Below are 20846 nucleotides of genomic sequence, written 5' to 3' on the forward strand. Positions count from 1 at the left end.
AGGAAACGCCCTCCTTCGGCTCCCTCATTAGGTGAGTTGCCGGTCCCCTTGTTCCCCGTGTTCGACAACAACCGCATTGCCTCTTTGCTCCCACGCTTCAGTCTCACCCTATCCTTCTCCCGCCGCCTGGGCCGGACTGTCAGGGGCCACACCGAGTAGTGGCAGAGCCGGAGCACACCCTCGTGCTCTGACTTTCAGAAGGGCGAAGAGACTCGGGTTTTAGCCCAGTCCTGGAAGCAGGCGCCCGCAGTCACTGGAGCTTCGCCCTCGAGGAGACCCCACGCCCTCCGCAGCCGTCCACGAAGGCTGGCCTGAGGACCGTGCAGCCTGAGACAGGACGGGGGCCCTCTAGAAACGGTTTGGGGGGTCCCGGTGTGAAGAATGACGTGGCCCAAACTGGGGCCACAGACAGGGTGCAGCAGAGAGATGGCAGTGGGGCGGGGTGGGGGGGGAGGCGGGGAGGACAGAGGGGACTGCGGGGCAGCCTCGCTTCGGAGTGAGGAGTCAAGACGGAAGCCCTGTTTGGGGGCACGCGGCCGGACTGGGGGTGGGGGGTGACGTCCTCAGCTGGGGGGAGAGCAGCGGGGAACCGGGTTTGGGGAGGGAGGTGGGTTCCACCACAGTCGGTCTGCTCCGCCCGGCCGGCCGGGGGCGCAGCGGGCGTCGGGGCGGGAAGACAGGGAGCCGGGGGGCCCAGATCAGGGCGGAACAGACGAGCGCCTGGCTCACGCGGGCTCGCTGTCGGTGGTGCTGCCAGGACTGTCCGCACGGGGGCGGGAGTCGAGTGAGGGGCGGACCCGGACCCCGGGCGACACCAGCGCTGGCGCGGCCGGACGCGGAGGGCTGATCACGGGAAGGACCAGAGGACCAGCGCCAGGGAGGAAGCGGCCCCGCCCAGAAGGCAGAGGAACTTGGGCGTGGACGTGCCCTTGCCTGAACGCCCGAGCGTGGCCGGCCTCCGTGTCCCGGGACAGGGACTAACACGCCGCTTCCCGGCTACCTGACTCCAGCAGCTCCACCACGCGCCGGACCCGCAGCCAGGAGCACGCTGGCCACGCCCCCGGGCCGACCCACTGGGGCGCCTGCGCAGGCCGGACCACGCCCCCAGCCTGGCCCCGCCCTTTCCGCGGGGCGCACTCGGAGGCGGGGCGGGCCCTGGTCGGCGGGCGGGCGGGGCGAGGCGGGGTCACGTGGGTAAACACGCGCACGTGGAGCGGTGGCCCGGCTGCGAGGGCGGTGCCGGCTCGCGGCTGGCGGAGGGAAGCTGGTGGCTGTGTCGCGCGGCCGGCGCTCGCGGGGGAAGCCCAAAGAGAGCGGCTGGAAAGCGGCGGCCCCGCGGAGCCTCAGCATCCCGTCCCGCTGCAGCCACCGGTGCAAAGCCAAACAAGCAGCGAGGACGGGCTGGGCCGTGCGGGCGGCGCCCTAAGGGACGTCACAGTTCCGGCGGGCTGGGGAGGCGAGCTCCGGCCCGTCTCCCTGCCGGGGACGCCGGAGCCAGGAGCGGCTAGGAAATGCGCCAGAGCCACGTGTCCAGGAAGGGCCGTGCGCCTGATCCGAACCCACCCGGGCAGCCCGGCTCCTCCCTGCCGGGGTCGGGGTCCTGACCTGGCGTCCTGCCCCCGCCCCTCGGGGTTGGGCCTGGCCTGGGGCTCGCAGGAAGGCCTGTGTTGCCGAGTGTTCCGTGGGGTGACCGTGGTGCCCGCCTCCCGAGGAGGCTCCGAGGCGGCGCTCTCACAAACGTCGCGATAGCTTCCCCCGGGCGTGGTGGGGTTGGAGCTGGGGGGGCCCCGGCGCAGGGCCGCTGCTCACCGGATGGCCTCTGCTCCGGGACCCACCTGTGTCTTCCCGGAGCCCGGGCTCGGCAGCAACCCCGCAGCGGGGCGGCGCCCGGCACACGCGAGGCTCCTTTTCCGAGCCACCCTCCCCCCAGACCGCCCCCCTCCTCCTCCGTCGTGACCGGGAGGCGCGCGGCCGCGGAGTCGGCAGGGTGGTCGGGGCGCGTGGGGCAGAACCCTCGGGAGGCACGGGGAGAGGCGTCCCGCGCACTGGAGCCGAGCTGCCCGGCCAGGGGTAAAGCGCCCTCTTTGTAGGCCCATGTAGCCCGGCCGCTGTGGGGACGCAGCCCCGGCGGAGAGCGATAGCTGGGACCCGGCCAACCCTCAGCTGGGTCTGGAGGTTGGTACTTGGGCTTCTCACGCGGCGTGACCACGGGCCCTGAAGCCAGCCCCTCCCCGCCCGTGTGGCCTTGGGCAAGTTTCCGAACCTCCTCGTGTCTCAGTTTCCTCTCTTCTAAAATGGAGTTGAGGCGGCTTAGATGACTGGACTGAAACCGGGACGGCGGAGAGGTGCGCACGCCAGTGAGCGCGCACGCGGAGGTGGGGCTGCCCTTTCCTGCGGGCTGAGCCCAGCCGCAGCCCCGACCGCAGTCCTTCCCTCTGGCCCTCTTTCATGGAAGTTTCCAGGCGGGCGCCTTCAAAGTGGCTTATCCTGAGGCATTCGCTTAGACAGGTCAGGGCAGGGACTCACCTGTGTGGTGGCCCCCGAAGCTCCTGTTAGCTCCCTCCCAGCTCACTCACCTGCGGGCCGGCCTCAGCACGTCTCTCTCTGATAATGCCGCTTCCCCGCCCCACCCCCATCCCCGGACCAATGGCCACACCTGTTGGGAGCTTCCCTGAACTGTGGTGGGATGTTGGGCTGGACACCCTCATCCCACTAAAGAGGACAAGTGGCCCCCGAGTGGTCGTCTGGGTGACCCACAGGGAGGCTTTGTGCTCGGGGGCTCAGGCCTGGGGCTTTGGCCGCTGAGGACCCCTAGTCTCTCCTCCTCCTCCAGAGCAGGTTGGGAGATGGCAGGTGCCGGTCTCAGGGAGAGACAGGTGGAAGCTAGAATGCAGGGAGACCTGGGGGGGGGTGCCAGAGAGGAAACTGGGGGGCAAGGGGTGAGGCAGACCTCAGCGTGGAGCTGCCCCACACCTGGGGCTCCAGGTCCTGCGGCTCCTCAGGATCACCCAGCCTTCCAGGGTCCCCACAGCAGGTCTGGCCAGGGCCCCTGCCTCTTCTGGCCTCTCTTCCGCCCCCTGTGCTGCCCCCCCAACCCGAGTCTGTGGCCCCCCGAGACTGCAGGCGGCCTTCAGCAAGTGTCCACTGGGCTGCCTTGTCCAGCATGGTGCCCCAGGGCCTGGCACAGAGGCTCCTGGCGCACGTGGGCAGTAAACGTGGATGGCTCATGGGAGCTCCTGGGGCTGACTGAGGTTTGGGGTTCAGAAGCCCAGCAACCCCCGGAGCTTCCTCTCCATCCTGTCTGCCACCAGCCCTGGGCACACATGCAGCCTCTGGCCCCCACTTCTACCGGTTATCTCCCCCAAGGCCTCACCCCAGCCCCCCACCCTTTCCCAGGACCATTCCATGAGCAGCAGTGTGCCCACGGCACCCCAGAAGCCCTCGCAAGGGCACCCCCGGAGGGCACGGCTGGTCCCCGCCAGCGCACCAGAAGGGGTGAGAATGCGCAGGAGGAGGGGGCGCGGGCGGCGCGCTCCCGAAGCGCAGGGAACATCTGCCCGGCGAAGAGGGGGGACCCGGAGTCGCACGCGTCGTTATTTTTGCTCCGTGGTGTGAGGGCCCATCTGCGCAGGTCTGAGCTCTTCGGGGGGAAGCCAGGGTTTGCAGGTGCAGCTCCAGCGAGGACGGCTTCGCGGGTGGCCAGGCCGAGACTGTCTCCGGGAGTCGAGTCGGGCAGCTGAGGGTGCCAGGGTCCCACAGCTGTTTGGGGCCCGGGAGCACAGGGTGGGAGGCCTCCCGCCCCAGCGCCGTCCACGGCTCAGCCCCCTCTTCTCAGCCCTGGCTCCCCAGGGCTGCCCACAGGGGCCTGGACCGCCAGCTGGGCGACAGTAGCAGACTGGCCCTCGGGAAGGGCCCAGGGCTCCCACCTGAGCGCCCTGCGTGGAAGTTCCAGAACAGCCCTGTCTGAGCTGTGGCCGGGGTGGCCACACTGGGACCCCTCTGGAACCTTCCCACATGCAGGGTGACCCGGGGTGGGGGGCGTGTCGGCGTGAAGTAGGGCAGGAGGGAGGGTCACCGGAACGCCATCGGAGGCCCCTTCTGGGGTGAGAGTCCTGGATAGGGCTGGCATCGGAGCCGATGGCGGTCCCCAGTGTGTGCATGCCTCTCGCACGTGCCGTGTAACGACGTCTGTGTTCCAGGAGTGGCAGAGGCGCCGGGTGTGCTCATCCGCCTCGCCCACTCCTGCCAGCAACATTGTTCGGCGCTCAGATGCTTTCCCAGGGCCTCTCTCGGGACCGGAGCTGCCGCAGCCACAGCCACACGGGGACACCGGGGAGGGGGCCGGAGGCCACGGAGGGCTAGCGCTCTTGCCCTGGGAACTCCTCTCTGGCGCCATTCCTAGCAAGTCCTGCGTTCCGGGGCTCAAGGAGGAGACTGTGACTCTCTCGGCCATCACTGTCCCCCCCCCACCCGAGCAACGGACCCCCTCCTGCCTCCTGCCCATCAACGAGATCGGACAGATGGGGGTTGTGGGAAGAAAGCCCGTGCCTTTTTTCTTTCTGTCTTCGTAACGAACCCTCGGGCGATTTGAGGTGCGCCCGGGGGGCCTTGGGAGGAGAGAGGTGTTCTGCACACGACTAAGCACGGACAGCACTGACTGTCCCCAATACTGCAGGACACACCCGTCACTCACACACATACACACACTCACTCGGCCTGCGACTCTGCCCAAACAGGGCGTGTCACCACGTCAGGGGACCTGAGGCGGCTTATTCGAAAGCAGAACGGCCCTGGCCTGGTGGCTCAGTTGGTTAGAGCATCGTCTGCCTACACCAAGAATGTGGGTTCGATCCCTGGTCAGGACACATACAAGAGTCAACCAATGAGTTTGTGTGACTCCATGTCTCTCTCTGTCTAAAAATCAAAACAAGAAAAAGCAGAAGGGAGATGGATGGGGACAGGGCCTGGGGACCCGGGGAGCTGTTGTTGGCATTGTCCGGAGGACGGGGAGAGGCTGGCGCCTTGCTGGGCTCCAGGTCCACGGTGGGGCCAAGGTGGGGCCTAGGAGCTCGGGTAGGGAGACCTTTCCTCCCTCCTCCTCCTCTTCTTTTCTTAACAGAAACAAAAGGATGGAGTCGTCAGCATCCCTGGGGCCCGTCAGTGTTGGTCACCAGGTGCCGCCGTTTCAGAGGATGGAGGCAGCACAGTTCCTGTGGGCCCGGCCGCCCTTTGCGCTTCCCGGGACTCCATCCTCCTCCCTCGGCCGCGCCCCACTGCCCTGGACGGCGCTCCAGCGAGCAGCCGACAGCCCCTTCGGCCACCTGGGAACCCGCTTGTGCTGCACTTTGTCTCCCCCTGCCTCGGTTTTCTGGGTCACGGGCAGAATTGGGGAGACAGTGTTTCAGCCACGCTCGGCGCGGGGTTCCGCCGCAGGGGCAACACAACCCAGCCCCAGGCCGAGGCTCTGAGGGAGCCCAGTGTCCCTCCCACCCCGGACAGTGTCCAGGGCCACCTGCAGGGCTGGCTACCAGCCTTTGCACAGGGGTCTTTCCGAGCAGCAGCCCCGGAATCCTGGAATCACAGCGGCCCCACCTCTCCCCTGGACACGCCCTAGTCAGGGTGAGGGTCAAAGGTCACCTGGGGGTCACCTGGAGGGCAAGGAGGAGGCAAAGCGGTTCTCAGACCGCGGCAGGTTTCTAGCCCACCTGCTGGCCAGTGTCACTTTGCCCCGGCCCTCCTGACAGCTAGAGAAACGAAACCTCCGCTGACAGGAAGCGGGGGCTTCCCCAGCGTGTGACTGCAAACCCGAGAACGCCCCGACTCGGCGGCTCCCGGCACCACCTGGAGGACAGAGTGTGAGCAGAGCCGGAGCACGGCCTGGGCGCCCACGAGGCTGGGCCCCGCCCCCGGGGCCTGAGGGAGACGCGGAGGCCCCTGGGTGGGTAAGTGATGAGCTGAAAGCCCACAGACCCCCCGTAAACCCCGGAATCTGCAGCAATCACCTGTGGGGGCCAGGCTGGCACGGGGCTGTGTCCCGGTTAGTGAATGTGTTCGGACATCCTGGGTGGCCGGGGTGGAGAGGGGGTGCACCACCTCTGTCGCTGCCCTCGAAACCTTTCTTCCCTTGGCCTCACCCCGTTCTCGGGTTCCAGACAGACTTTTCTCGGGACCTGGGGCCCCACCTGGGCCCTGGTCAGCTCGGGCTCCTGGGACAGAGAGGGGAGTGGGAGCCGGGGCCCTGCCCTCCGGCCGCCCAGAGTGGGGAGCCGTGTCCCAGTGTGAGCTCTCCCGAGTGTCAGCGGAGGTGTCACATGTCTCGAGGCCCCCGTGCAGCCCAAACACAACAGAAAGCGGCACCGACCTGCCTCCCGGGCCACACAGCCTCGGGGGCAGACCACAGGGGTGGAGGGCACGGCTCACGGGGAGGCTCTTCCGTCCAAGCCATCGATCACCTCGCACAGAGACGGTGGGTCCTGGGCACCCAGGCTGTGATGCCAGAAGTCGTTGCTCTGGATTTCCGGCTGCCTCGTCTGTCCTGGGAAACGGATCGTCCGCCGCTCTCTGCTGGAGGATGCGTCGGGGCTGGGCAGGCGGGAGGGAGCCCGCCCTCGCCGCCCTGCCGGGAATCGGAATCCGGTGGGGCCAGCGGCTTTGCTCCAAAAGGCACCGGAACAGACACGGGGTCTGATCCACTCCCGTTCGTGTCTTGCTTTCCAGTCTCAGTGTTGATCTTCTGCAAGCAGAAGCTGGCCTCCATTTCCTCTGGAAAAGCTCGAAATTTAATGCAAGTGCCTGTTTGGGCAAGAATCGGTCCAGCCGCCGTGTGCTCACGGAGCACATCCTCACCGAGCGCCCGCTCCGGGCCACATCCCGCGCTTCTGTGCCGAGCCATGGCACCAGCAGCAGGTGCTCACAGATAAAGAGCAACAGAGACTGCCCTGGCTGGTGTGGCTCAGTGGACTGAGTGCTGGTCTGCAAATCCAAAGGTCGCTGGTTCGATTCCCAGTCCGGGCGCATGCCTGGATGACGGGCCAGGTCCCCAGTCGGCACGTGTGAGAGGCAACCAATCTGTCCACGCATCTCTCACACATCAGTGTTTCTCTCCCCCTCTTCCTCTCTCCCTTCTCCTCTCTAAAATAAATAAAGCCTTTTTAAAAAGTAGCAATGAAAAGGAGGGAGTCCGCATGCACACGTGCATTTAAAACCGCAGAGAGAGAGAGAGGGCACGGCTGCACGAGCGAGCCCTGCAGGAAAGGGGCCTCGTCATGCTAGTGTGCGTCAAGGACAGGACCTTGGAGCCGGCTACAGTGTCTCCTCACCGAGACAGCGAGGCGTGGCGTCTCCGGGGACTTGCCGCGTCTGTGCCGTGTGCGTAGCTGCCTAGCCCCGTGCAACACACACGCTTCACCCTCCCAGTCGGGGAAAAGCCCAGCCGGTGGGACCGCGGCTATCTTACCGGGCGGCGTGGTGGGCAGTGCCCAGTGCTGGTGCCACCCGCCGCAGTGGGGGCAGAATCAGCAGGATCTGGGGGCTGGCCGACCCCCTGGGGCAGAGGCGCAGTGTCACGCCTGGGACTGGGCCTGGGAGAGCCGCACACGCGGCACGCGTGTGCACGTGTTGGGGGCAGCACCACCTGCAGGCGTGAAACCACAGGAAAGCCGCTCAGGGGCCCGCTCGGCGGCGGCGGCGGTACGGGCACCAGGGCTCATCCCCACGGAGCAAACCCCTGCCGCCGGACCGAGGCTGCCCCGAGGGCACCGACACAGGCACCCCTGGGAGAGGTCGCCGAAGGGAGGGAACCAGCGGCAGGACGCTGAGCGGGGTCTGATCCCGTTTCTGTGAATTTCTCCCCCCCCCCCCCACCGCCACCACCGTGGTTTCTGCAAATCTGTTGCTTGTAGACCCAAATATCCGCGGGAGTGTTACAGTCTGGGAAGACGTGTGGGGACCCTGCAGCACCCTGCCCTCGGACGGCGGTCTTCTCTGGGGGGACCCCGGACCGTGGGCGCGGGGAAGGCGGGCAGGCTTCACCTGCGTGCGCCAGGCTTGGCTCCGCCCCAGGAATGCCACAGAGGCCCCACCGCCCGGCACTGCCCTCCCCGAAAACACTGCCCCCTGCTGCCGGGACCCTCGGCTCCGCTTCCGCCTCACAGCACGCGCCCCTGGGGACTGGGTCCCAGCTCCCCTTCTGCCTGGGGCCCCTCCATCCTCCGCCCCTTCGTGCCTACCTTCTCCTGCTGCCGGGGTCTCTTCCCGCCCTCCCACACCACCGCCCGTGTGGCTTCCCGCTCACCTGGTCCCAGGCTCACCTGGGCTCCCCCACGGCACCCAGCCTGCCCCGCAGGCAGCGCCCAGCACAGGTACACGCCGCTCACACGTGTGTCTTACGACAGCAGCCCACCGCAGACTGGCCCCTCACCGCAGCCAGACGCTACACAGCAGGGGGGTTGGCGCTGGTCCGGACAAACGGGTTAAAAGCCGGGCGTGGGGGCTGCTTTTTCATCCAAGGCTACCACCATCGCCCCCTGTCTGAGGCCGGGGGAAGCGGGCCCGGGAGCCCGGGAGCCGGGGGGGGGGGGGGGTGAGCGTCTCCTGGAGTCACACTCGGAACTGGGATGAGGCAGGAAAATCTACAATGCGATGCAATTGTCTGCCGCGCAGGAACTGAAGTGTCTGCGGCAAATTACATTCAAGGCTCCATTGTCGCCGGCAGATTAGCTAATGCGTGGTTTTAAGTGCGGGCTTCTAATGCCATTACTCCCGGCCGGCCCTGCCTGGCAGGTACCCTCGTGGAACAAACGCTGCGTTGCCGGAATAACGTGTTTGATCAAACAGGACAATTCTTTCAAAAATTGAGTTCTCTGTGGCAATTTGAGACCCGTAATCAGCAAATTAGATGATTACAGCGGGGATAAAAATAGTCTTCTAACAATGTCCAAGGTAGAAATGTGATTTGAATTTCAAAACGCGGCAGGGAAGGGCGCAGCTGGCTCCGTCCGCCTAGACGTGATCCGATTTGATGTGTCTCCCCCGGCCCCGCTCGAGCCGGGGCCTAGCGTTGCCCCGATAACCTGCAGTCTCGTTTGTGTCGGCGCGCGAGGGCAGGAGGGGCGGTCGCCCTGAGCTCCAGGTTGTAAAGCATCCCACAGCGCGACGGACTCACCTCCAGAACTTCAGGTCTGAGGGCGCCCAGCCTCTCCTACCCCTCGTGGTGGGGTAAGTGCTGCACCTGGGGGCGGGGGGTGGGTGGACAGGGAGAGGCAACTGGCAACTCTCCCACCCCACCACCCCGAGACCAGCCTTCTCCTTCTCAGGCACAGGGCACGGACGTGACAGCAGCTCGGGTGGGGGCCAGGGGTGACTTCCGTGAGCTGAGGACACCCATCACCACGGTGACTGGTGAGCTGCTCCTCCGTCTGCAGCACAAGGAGGTGCACGAGGGGCCCCACCGCTGCCCCCTCCCGCTCAGGAATGCACCTCAGGGCATCTGTCCACCCGGGGGGACCAGAACGACCACTGTCACCCCGTGGCCCGCTCAGGGTCGCCGGGCCTCAGGCAGGACCATCTAAGTCACAGAACAAGAGTGGCTGGGCCAAGGGGCATGTAGGGCCACCCCGAAAGGGGCTCGAGTTTGAGGAAGCTCCTGGGCGAGGGGAGCCGCCTCGGCACACCGAGGGCTCTAGGGGTTCCTGGCAGAGCCGCAGGGCGTAACCGATCACTGTAATCGGGCTTCCCCGTGGGACTTACCCTTCACTGGCACAGGTGACTGACAGCTGCCCATGGCACACTGTTATTTGAAAAGAAATACCGATTTCCAGAAACACAGCATCCCAGCAGTTTTACAGATGAGGCCGGCCCATCCCACTGTGTTCCGTGAGACCCCATGGGGGGACGGCTCGCCAAACGATGGAGCACTTAGCGCCCCTCAGACATGCTCTCCAGCCCCTGTGACCTCATTGATCCATCAAGCCCTCGAACTTCTCCAACTCTGGAAATGGGGGTGTGTTTAGTGCCGTCCTTTTGCACAGAAAATGCCTAATGTAAGTGAGCCACTTGCAGGATTTCTCGCAAGTCACTTTTTGCGAGTGACCGCCACTAACAACTCGCTCCTTTTTAGGGCGAGAGCAGCTGTCCGTGTGGGGGCTGCCATCCGGCAGGCGTGTGATCAGCAGGTGCGCAGCGTCACCCGGACACTTGGGACACACTCTGACCAGGAAGCCGCACTGGATGGAACCCGCCGGAACCAGAACATCACGGTGTGGAGAAGTGAGCTCCCTCGCCCACTCCGTGTAATTATGACACACACACGAGATGGTGGCTTTTCTTGGGACTCCAGAGAATTTTTCACAGAAATGAGATAAAACACCAAGTCGAAAATAAGTTTATTTGCTCCTTCACCCTCCCTCTGGCGAACCCGTGTGCATGCCGAGGCGCTCGTTGGGAGGCGCAGGCACTCGAGGCTGGGCGTGGCCCCCGAGCCGAGTGTGTCACACACACACGCGATGTGAGCCGTGCACCCCAGACCTCCGAGGGACGGCGACGCCCCCCAGGAGCCAGGCACGGACGACGCCGTCGGGGGCCGGGGTCGGAGCCTGTCCTGCATCACAGCCCTGGGCTGCGCTCACCTCACTCGGCATTTCCTCCGTCTCGGTGGTGGCCGGCCACCATGTGGAGTCCTCCCCACCGAACTTGAGGCTGGGGAGGAGGCCCCTGCGGACCCGTGGGAGAGGGGCCGGACGGGCGCCCCCTCCCAGCCCTGGGCCCCGAGGCAGTGAGGCAGCACCCTGAGCGTCCCCCGAGTTTCCTCTGAAACTCTCTCGCGGGGAAGCGTGGGCCTCGGGAACGGGCCACAGAGTGACTGCTGACGGGAGTGACCAGGCGTGGCTCGTGGAACCGGCTGTCTCAGAGACAGTGTCACCTTTATTAAAATCAGACAGACGTAGCAGCACTCGGGAACGACAGTTCATAGAAAGCGTTGTACATTGTCAACTGATAACTCGGAGGGCGGGCCCAGCGCGCCAGCCGTGGCCACGGCCCAGCGCCCGCACCGACCCCGCACAGCACCAGCACCCAGGGCACCCGGCACACCCGCGGGGAGGCGGCAGCTCCGCGCGCCCTCGGCTCCCGGCCTCAGTGTCCGTCGTGCCGAGCGGCGCCCTCCGTAGCAGCATCTGGAGGCGGCCGGGGCCCTTGCCCGCTCAGGAGAGGAACGTGAGCGGCCGTGAGGACGCCTCTCCCCGCCCCGCGCCATCCGCGGAGCACCTGTGCTTCGGGAGCGGACGCTCTCCCAGGGAGTCCGGGCGGCCGAGGTGGTGCCAGGCGCAGGCCCGTGGGCACGGGCGCAGGCGGCTGGGCACGACTGTCTTTGGTGAGGAGGCTGGAGTGTCACGCTGCGTCCTGGTCGCCGCTCTGCTTCTTGCCGCTCGGAGGCGGGGTGAGGAGCCCGGACGGGAGAGGAGAAACCCGATTTTGTTCAGACAACATGGCCTTCTTCGCCTGGGCTTTGTCCTGTGGGCGAGAAGCAGAGTGAGGAGCGTGAGGGGGGAGTGGGGGAAATAGCACAGAACAATCTAGACGTCTGCGCCGGGCCACACACCACGCGGAGGCGCATGGACTGAGCACAGCTCTCCTTCCTGGAGCAACGGGAGGGGGCGGGGCCTGACTCCGGGGGTGTTCGGGGACGAGACTGACCAGCAGGTCCAAGCTGCCCAGATGTGTCTGGATGTTGTGGGCGTCTTCGGCGGGAACGCCCCGGAACTGCTTCAGCTTGGAGCTGCCCGTCTCCTTGATGACCATGGCGAAGGGCACCATCCACTTGACGCACTTCTCCACGTCGCTCCACTGGAACCCTGCGGGGGACGCGCATGACAGGCTCCGCCCCGGCCGGCCCCGCCCTCCGGCCCCGCCCCAGGACGCCCCAGGACGCAGACCTACCCGAGACCTTCTGCATCAGCTCGCACGAGGAGAAATGGTACAGCGCGGAGGCGGCCAGGACGCCGTAGGAAAACTCTAAGCAGCCGACGTCCAGGACGCAGAGGTCCAAAAGCTGCGGGGAAAACCGGAGCGCTGAGCGGCCAGCCCGTACCCCCGGGCCAAGCCTCAGGCTGGGGGGGGGACGGGGGGGCGGGGCAGGCGCCCCCGAGCGCAGCACCGACCTCCACGATCTGGATGAAGACCTGCTGGGGATACTGCGGCAGGAGCACCTCGTACAGGTCGTTCAGGTAGGCCACCTGCATGTACACGTTCAGCCAGGACACGATGGTCAGGGGGCTTAAATGCCACTTAAGAGCCTGCAGGACACAAGGAACACACCGTGGTGAGGAAAGCCGAGACGCCGCTCCCCTCCATCCTCCAAAGCGCGGCCCGGGCCCGGGGACCCTGGCCCTGCGGCCCACCTTCATGATGATCAGCTCCATGGTGAGGATGTCGTCCCCCGAGCAGGCCCCATCGGTGACGTACGCGAACTGGTGCAGCTTGGGAGGGTAGATCTCCTGTGAGGAAGGAGGGGAAGAAACCGCTAGGGAAAGCCCATCCCCCGCTCCCAGCCCCCTTGAACCTGTATCGGACACCCGGAGCTGCTCCTCCCAGCGATTGGCCGGGGGGGGGGGGGGGGGGGGGGGGGGGGGGGGGCGGTGCGCTGCTGATGGGAAGAGCCCTGCAGCTGCCGCGGCGGTTCCCGCTGCGTGGAACAGACAGAACGGAACAGCCACCCTCTCCCATCGCCCGCTCGCCCGCCCGCCCACACTCCCACTGCCCAGGACGCCTCTGAAACGTTCATCCTTCAAAGGCCGTGAGCACCGCCTCTGAGAGCTGGGCCGCCCACCCTTCCCGCCACGCTGGCATTTCAACCCGCGCAGGCCAGGGTTCAACGCTTCTGCTCCAGGTCCCTGCAATGACCTCAGCACTTCACACGCTCCTGCTTTTCGCTCTCGGTTCACATTTAGCATTTTCTCTTTCGGGCGTGTCTTCCCTCCAGCAGACCTCCAGCGAGAACAACGTGGGGTGGGCACCGGAGGCAGAGAGCGGACCGCACCCCCCGCACCCCCCCCCCCCCCCCGCCCGGCGGGGCTCGGGAGCGGCCGGCGGCCACGCACCTCGAGCTTGGCGGCGATGAACAGGGACGAGATGCCAATGAGCTGCAGCAGCGTCTTCACGATGTCGTGCTGCGTGGCCATGTAGCGGTCGAAGAAGTCCTGCGCCAGGTAGAACGTCTCCCTGTGCAGCTTGTAGACCTCGCACACCTGCCAACATGCCGGGCACGTCTCAGGCCGGCCGCTCGAGGCACCCAGGGGGGGGGAAGGGCTCGCCCTGCGCGGGGTGCGGGGCGCCCCCAGGCGGAGCGAGAGAGAAGCCGGCTCTGCGAAGGGAAGGGACGGTCCCCCCGCCCACCCCGCCCTGTGACGGCTCCAGAGCGAGGGTTCGCAGCCTGGCCGTGCAGCCTGGCGCGGAAACCCAGGAGCTTCCGGGAGTACTGCCCCTGTGCGTCTCCTCGTGGCTCGGGGAGAGCGCGGCCCGTCTGCTCACAGCGGGGCGACATCGGGAGCGAGGCGGAAAGGCCGGAATGTGCGCGCATCGGAGGCTGCAACGCGTCCGAACTCTACCTCCCCCGCGGCCGAGCCATCACAGGGACACACACAGCCGACCTGCGCCTCCCCGGGCTCCAGGTAGAAGAGCGCCCGGAGACAACCGGTGAAGCAGCACCGGACACCACGCCAACCGCCCGAGGGCGGCTGACCGGGCGGGTCTGGACCACGAGGGCCCACTGCCAGAGTCGCTGTCAGCACACACGACGGTGCTGCCCATGTGTGTCCCCCTCCTGACGGTCCTCTCAGCGCTGCTGTCCCCATGCCCCCCCCCCGCCCCCCGCAGCTGTAAGGCACCGGAGGTGAGCACAAGGCCGGCGGGCCACATCTGGCCCTCACCTCGTCTCCACCCGGCGGCAGCACCGAGCTCCTGGGCCCCGGTTAAGGAGTAGTTACAGTCACACAGTCCTGAAGTCACACTCGGCCCTTGGAAGGCCACAGCGGGCTGATGTGGCCCCCTGTGACAATGAGTGTGACACCCCTGATATACGCTATTTGTAACCCACACAAATCATGCAAGGCAAATGCTGCCAGAAAACGTCGCCGCCCTGGCTGGTGCGGCTCAGTGGACCGAGCACCGGCCTACAACCTGAAGGGTCGCCGGTCTGACTCCCCGTCGGGGCACACGCCTGGGTTGTGGGCCAGGTCCCGGGCTGGGGGCACGTGAGAGGCAACCAATCACTGTATCTCCCACACCTCGATGTCTTCCTCCCGCCCTTCCCCTCTCTACAAGTAAACAAACAAGATCTTTAAGGAAACAAATACAACGATGGAGGTGGCTATGAAACGGCGGTGGCCTGCACCCCACCGGACACACCTACAAGCAGTTCAGTCGACAAGGACCAAACACCAGCGCCCACAGCTCACTGAAAAAGGCCGTCTCTGCCCCGACGGAGACCCTAACGACAAGGCTCAGAGCCCCTCACACTAGACCGCAGGGCAGAAACGAGGTGGAAGGCAGGACTCCGGCCGTGATGGGTCACAGGGCGGGGGCCACCGGGGCTGTCACCAGGGTGGCCCTGCCCTTCCTTCCGTGTCGGGAAAACTCGGCCTCAGGTCCCATGGTCACTGAGTGGCCCCCTCCCCCGTGGCCAACAGGACGACGACAAGACTGAGACTCCTAGGAAGGAGCCCTCCCAGCGCTGAGACCGCACGCTCCGACCCAAAGCTCGGTCACCGACGCAGCCGTCAGACCGGTTTAGGACCCCAGGGGGAGCTGTGGGCGGACCAGGGGCTGATGGCGGGGAACCTCCCAGGGCGAACTGGTCATCGGTTCCTGACCGGGCAGGTCACGGTGGGCGGCCACGCCCCTGGCTCGTCACTTCTGCAGCGAAGGGCTCTGAGCCCGCCCTGTCCGTTGCTTCTGTGCATCTGGGTTAACACACCTCTGAGATGCCAGAAGTGATACCCCTGAAGGTGGGGCGGGGGTCTTAATCCTCCAGAGAGCACACGACCTTAACTCTCCCGTGATCCCATCCGCACTTTGCTCCCTCCCACTGCCTAATCTCCCCCCCACCCTTCCCTCCTTGATCCCACAGGCAGAAAAGCTGCAACACTGTACAGGAAAAGAATAGACGCCGGCTTAAAAACATCCAGGGGGTAAGGAGACTTCGGAAATCCTTTCAAGGAAGCCCGCACACAAACGAGGAAGTAGTGAGAGCGAAGTCGGGTGGCGGGAGCTCCCGAGGCTCGGCCTGAGCGCACGGGGCCAGCCCCACGGAGCCGGGAGCAGCGCACGCGCGGCTCTGGAAGGGGCCGTGCTGCCAGCCGCCGGGGAGAGCCGCTCACCTCCATCAGCCAGTCCAGCAGAATCGCCCGCATCCTCGGCTGCAGGAGCGGGTGCCGCTGCAGGAAGTGCGTGTCCCGCAGGTACGTCTGCTCCTTGTTCAGCATGATCTTCCAGACCTCCTCGCGGTTCGCCCAGCTGCAGGAGACACCGCCCGGCAGCAAAGCAAGGGACCGGGATCAGCGCGCGCCCACGGCGCCCACAGGCGGGGCGAGGGCCGGGGGTGGGCACTCACTTCAGCATGGGCAGCGGCGTGGCTCGGGCCGGCCTGGCGACGGGGGTCTTGTGCGCAGAGCTGGGGAACCCCAGCTCGTCCTCGTCTTTGTCCTTGTCTGGCGTGGGGATCAGGGAGCACGGGTTCTCGGAGGCTGCGCGGCCGTCCCAAGGCTGAAAAGGGAAAACACGTTTTTCAGTGCTGAGGGAAACCAGCTACTTTCCCGGGCAGTGCTTCGCAGAAGAGCCAGTAATCCAAGGCGCGTCCCCGCCCTGGAGAGCCACCCCCAGGCAGAGGTGGATGCCCTGGCCGGAGCCGGGTGGGGACGCTTGGACGAGGAAGAGCCCCGGGAGGGACCCCGAGCTCTCATTCCACCGCTGCGGGAGCCCCAGTGACGGCGAGAGTGAGTCAGCGTCTGAGGGAGCGCCGAGGGCGGACGCATTCCACCTCTGGCTGTCACTCCCCACGAGGCGGTGGCGGCCCCGGGGCGCAGGGGCGGCGAGACACTGCCCACTGCGAGCGGCTCCCGCGTTGTCACCAACACCTGAGCACGGGTCCACGGGCAGCTCCGAGAGATGCCGGGCACAACTGTAGCGCGCTGGGGGACGGCCCAGGCCCGATTTGTATTTTAACAAGCACAGCCCAACTACAGAAGTTTCTTAGCCCTGGCTGGTGTGGCTCATGGATTGAGTACCGGCCTGTGAACCAAAGGGTCACCGGTTCGATTCCCAGTCAGGGCACAGGCCTGGGTTGCGGGCCGGGTCCCCAGTAGGGGGCGTGCGAGAGGCAACCACACATGGATGTTTCTGTCCCTCTCACTCTCCCTTCCCCTCTCTCTCTACAAACAAATAAAACATTTAAAACATCAATAAAGTTTAAGAACTTCTCAGCAGCGGAAGGCAGCATTCCCGACAGAAGCGCTCACGCAAGCACGCCGAGTTCACGAGAATAGAAGATGGAAAGCGTGAATCCCCACCCACGATTGCTTCCGCTCTGAACGGCACGTCCCGTCGATGTGACCTCTCCCTTGGGCTGCGGGCCCAGCCAAACATGGGACGGGACAGGGACCTTCCGTGTCCCGCCACTCAAAACTGGACAGGAGTCTCTGCCCAGTGGGAACCCCGAGGAGCCACAGGCACCAGTGACGTGGACGTCTGTGGGGACAGACGGGCCTCGATCCCGAGACCCTCGACTCCCGCCCCGAAGCCGCACGCCGGCGAGCTGGACAGGACCAGCCGACGAGTGAACAAGCACACGCCACCGAGAACCTGGACGGGGCCTTTCCTTTCAAGGTCCGGGATATCCAGCCTCACTCAGTTTGCCGTGTCTGGAAAATGCCTCACTCCCTTTGCCACTTAGGAGACTTCTTACAGCTACAGCTCACCATCCTGCTCTACACACAGCCTGTAACTGACGCTCGCACGTCTCCCCTCCCTGTGACCGCCGGCCCGTTGTCTCACACGCTGATCCTGGAAGTGATGAGATGGCGCTTCTGCTGCCGGTGGGGCAGGTGACAGCCCGCTCGCGCGGGAGCCCGCCGCCGCGAGGTCACTTTGCCGGCCGGAGAAGGCCAGGACACCCGAGCCAACGATGAGGGAGCATGGGGTGGGGCTGCTGGTCTGCCCGGCCCAGCTCCCCGGCAGCCTCGGGGGCCCAAGGAGAGCAGAGCCGGACGGAGCAGCCGTGGCTCCAGGTGCAGGGCACGCAGGCAATCCAGGCAGCTCTGGCTGGCCCTGCCGGAGGGCGGGTGGCCCCCTCTGCCCCTGCTGGTCTCCTTCCTCCACTCAAACCAGGGTTAGCTGCTCTCCGGGAGGGGCTCTGGTTTGAAGGCAGGAGCGGGGAGCCACCCCTGGCTGCCAAGCGGCGGGGAGAGCCGAGAGCAGACCTCGGGATGGGCATCGGCACCGGTTCCGACCTGCCACTTGGGAAAACCGGGCGACAAGCAGTGGCCCCCAAAGCCAGCCTGTTCAGGGGTGGTGTGCAGACACGGCCCTGTGACTTCAGCACACACACTCTTTCAGAGCAGGTGTGACCGGCCTGGCTTCAGGGAGACGCGGGAGGGTGGCAGGAGCCCAGTCCTGCCAGTTGCTGACGACCCGGCTCCCCGCGCCCCTTAGAGTCGGCTACAGAACCACCTTACACAAAGAAAGGGTGTCCTGAGAACTAACGGAAGTCCAGGCTGCTGCTTCTGTAAGAAAGGTGCTCCCCGCAGGACAACGGGGACCTGCCAAATGGACTTTAGGTGAAGTCTGTGCCCCCCGAGGCCCCGGTGGACACCTGCACGGAGGTCAGCATGGCGGCCGCTGTGCTGGGCCCAGCTAGGGTAACACACAATTCTGTGTAATTAACGGGCAAAAGGGCTCTGCGTCACCCCCAAATCCCATCTTCATGAGTCGACACAGGGAAGAAAGAGCCAGATTCTGATCGCTCCACAAAGAGCCGGTGACATCCTGGCTACCTGCCCCACCGAACGCACACAAACATGTCGCCCATGATCTCTGGGGGACCAGACAAGGCCTCCTGGGGGGTAACATGGCTGTTCACACGTCACGCGTCTTGACTCTCTGCAGTGGGGGCCAGGGCCACCACCCCATCCAGGGCGCCCTAGGTACCGCCCCAGTGATCCGTCAAAACAGACACTCCTCCAAACACGAGAAGCCAGTGTGGACGCCTTTGCCTCGTCCTCCATTGCAAACTCCATGCAAGCACAGCTGAGAAAACCACCAAACTTGAATTTCACAAAGTAGAGAGACCTGCAAAAGTCAGCCTGCTTGGTTTGACCACTGGTCGTAAGGGGAGGAAAAGACCAGAAAGGAAAGACCTTGGGATGCGCTGCCTTATTTCCTGTTCTCGAGTGAAATATTTCTTCTTGACTGGAGAAGGAAGTCACCCACCCCTGCTCGACATCGGTGGCACCGGCCCAGAAATGCTCATTGCCAGGCCCTCCCATGTGACCGCACACGACGTGGCCTGTGGCTGCTGCTCACAGCCCCGCGTCAGGGCTGCGGCCCCGGGCTCAGACACCGACCCCGCTCACGTCCACCTGCCTGCAGACAGGCAGCCGCCCCGCCGCAGCCGTAACTGCAGTCTGCAGCCCTCTCTGGCGGCAAGGAGATAATACGAGCCCTTCTGCCACCAACCTCTGATATCGTAATGCTATCGGGGGCACGCGGGAAGTGTGGCAGGAAGCCCATGAAGGAGGGCGGGAGACCTGGGCTAGCCAACAAAAAGGTGTACAAGGACACGCATGCCGTCGTCACACAGCACGGCCCGCTGGCACTCGGGCTGAGGCCGGGGTGCCGCAGGCAGCGACCCCCATAGGCCATGGCTGGGTGGGCTGGAAGAGCTCCCAGAAGCGGGGTTCAAGTTTAAAACCTGATCTCAAGGCCCTAAGAGAGCCTTAACCTCCGTGAGGTGAACACCCAGATGTGAGTCAGTGGGGGGAGCCATCTGTGGACCCACACAAGCCCCCCTCGGCCTAGTCACCCAGAGAACTATGTGTCTGCCCCCCCCCACCCCCAGTTCGACAGCCCAGAGAGGAAGCTGGAGGCGGGACTCTGCCCCAGGACACTGAGTCTCTTCCCTGAGTCTCTCCCCTGAGGCTCAGTGTCCTCAGGGGCAGAAGGAAGGGCCGAGTTACTTCCCGTGCACTCCCATTCCCCCAGACACGGGCACACATTCCAACACCCAGGGCTGGCGGAGGCCCGAGCCCCCGGGGCAGGCGTGGTGCTCGGCCACACGGCCGTGGCCACAGGGAAGAAGCCTCCCGCCAGGGGCCAGACAGGACAAGACCCCATCGACCCGGGGGCAGGCGGCCCCCACTCAGGCCCAGCCAGCATGGGAGCCCACCTGACCGCCGCTCTCGCTTCTGGCGGGCTTGTCGATTTTGTCAATTTCCTCGTCTGGGTCCTGCAAAAACTGACATCCGACAATCCCCAGCGCCGGGCGGCCCACGGGCAACACACGGAGAGAAGAGAGAGAGGGCCGGTTAGGTTGTGAACAGACTTTCCGCAAACGCGCAGGCCCCCACCCCCACCCCATGGATAACTAACTACCTGGGCAGAGCCCCAGCGGGTACCCAGGTGGTATGGGGGGCCCATGCGCCCCCACCTGTCTCCTTTGTACTCACAACGGCCACATTTGCCTTCCTCTTCCTGGAGTGAGCAGAGACATCGGCGCCGCTCTCCTCCTTCATGCCGTCAGGCTCCTTGGCATCCCTGCACAGCCAGGGTGGCACAGAGGTGAGGGCGAGCTGTCCCGGGTGCGGGCCACCCCTCCCCCACGCCGCACACACTCCCCTCCCCGCAGGGGCCAGGCCACTCACCTCTCCCTTCTCTCCCTCGGCATGGCGTGGGGCGCGGGGTCAGACCTGAGGCCTGGGGGGCACGAAGCGGGCCATGGGGTGAGCACGATCCGCGGAAGGGACCCGGGCCTGCCGGCCCTCCCCGAACACCCCTCCCCCTCCCGCGCGGCAGCGGCGGGAGCCTCCCGGCCCGGTCGGGAAAATGGCCGATGGGCCCGGGGTGGCTTGTCACCCACGGCGCCGCCAACAGCCCGCGATACCGGGTCCGAACCCGGGGGTGGGGGGGGCCCGACGCCCTCCGAAAGCTCTGCCAGCCCATCGACGCCCTCGGGGCCCGGGCTGCCTCAGTCTCCCCCTCAACAGCTCCCCTGCTCCCCTCTGAGACACCCTGCCCGGGCACCCCGCGCTGACGCCCCCGGGGACCCAGCGACCCGGCCTCGCCCCGCCCCCACCCCACCCCACCCGGGCTGGCCGGACCCGGGAGTCCTCGCCCGCCGCGCCGTTCGCAGCCGCGCGGGGCCTCACCCGAAGCCGGGTCGCGACAGGCAGGCAGCACGCGCGGAGGCCGGAGGCAGGAGGGCGGAGGGGCGAGCGGGAGGCCGGGAGCCGGGCGGCGGCGGCGGCGAGCGCGCGGCGGTGGCGGGATCCGCGCCTGCCCCCTACACCGTGCTGGCGGTCGAGCCGGCTGCTCCTGCGCCCGGCGAAGAGCGGGACATTTAAAAATCTCAGCGCGCGGAACCGGCCCCCGGCCCGCCCCCGCACCCTCCCGCCACCCTCGGCCCCGCCCCGCGGAGCGCCCGGACTGCCCGGCGCGGTGTTCAGCACCGCCCTCGGCCGCGCGGACTGGCCGAGAAGCCGGACCGCTGGGGGCGGGGCCACCTCAGGGGCGGGGTTAGGGGCGGAACCGGAGCGGGTGGGGCGGGGCTAAGTGGCGGCGTCTGCGCGCCGGGGGCGGGGCCA

General features: G+C 66.1%; 1 protein-coding gene across 2 annotated transcripts; it reads right to left on the reverse strand.

Annotated features, from left to right (window-relative positions):
- Nucleotides 1-10885: 10885 nt before the first annotated feature.
- CCNE1 (cyclin E1) lies at nucleotides 10886-20636 on the reverse strand. 2 transcript variants are annotated; one of them, XM_028504066.2, is made up of 12 exons: nucleotides 20412-20634; nucleotides 19908-19959; nucleotides 19713-19800; nucleotides 19433-19501; nucleotides 15605-15756; nucleotides 15372-15507; nucleotides 13095-13241; nucleotides 12396-12491; nucleotides 12156-12290; nucleotides 11935-12046; nucleotides 11692-11849; nucleotides 10886-11508 (listed from the first exon to the last, which is right to left on the reverse strand). In XM_028504066.2, the coding sequence occupies exons 2-12, from the start codon at nucleotides 19928-19930 to the stop codon at nucleotides 11386-11388; spliced, it is 1239 nt and encodes a 412-aa protein (XP_028359867.1). In that variant the 5' UTR covers nucleotides 19931-19959; nucleotides 20412-20634; the 3' UTR covers nucleotides 10886-11385. The 2 variants fall into 2 exon arrangements, with proteins under 2 accessions (XP_028359867.1, XP_035869211.1); XM_036013318.1 differs by lacking the exon at nucleotides 19433-19501 and having other exon boundaries at nucleotides 11368-11508; nucleotides 20412-20636.
- Nucleotides 20637-20846: the final 210 nt, after the last annotated feature.

This window comes from Phyllostomus discolor, chromosome 12 (genome assembly GCF_004126475.2).
Source record: "Phyllostomus discolor isolate MPI-MPIP mPhyDis1 chromosome 12, mPhyDis1.pri.v3, whole genome shotgun sequence".
NCBI lineage: Eukaryota > Metazoa > Chordata > Mammalia > Chiroptera > Phyllostomidae > Phyllostomus > Phyllostomus discolor.

Excerpts from the sequence above, each read along its gene's own strand:
- CCNE1 (XM_028504066.2), bottom strand. The coding sequence starts at position 19,930 with ATGCCGAGGGAGAGAAGGGAGAG. Across the intron at positions 19,801-19,907 it reads CCGAGGGAGAGAAGGGAGAG|GGATGCCAAGGAGCCTGACG; the intron begins GTGAGTGGCCTG and ends CTGGCTGTGCAG. Across the intron at positions 12,047-12,155 it reads TCTTCATCCAGATCGTGGAG|CTTTTGGACCTCTGCGTCCT; the intron begins GTCGGTGCTGCG and ends TTTTCCCCGCAG.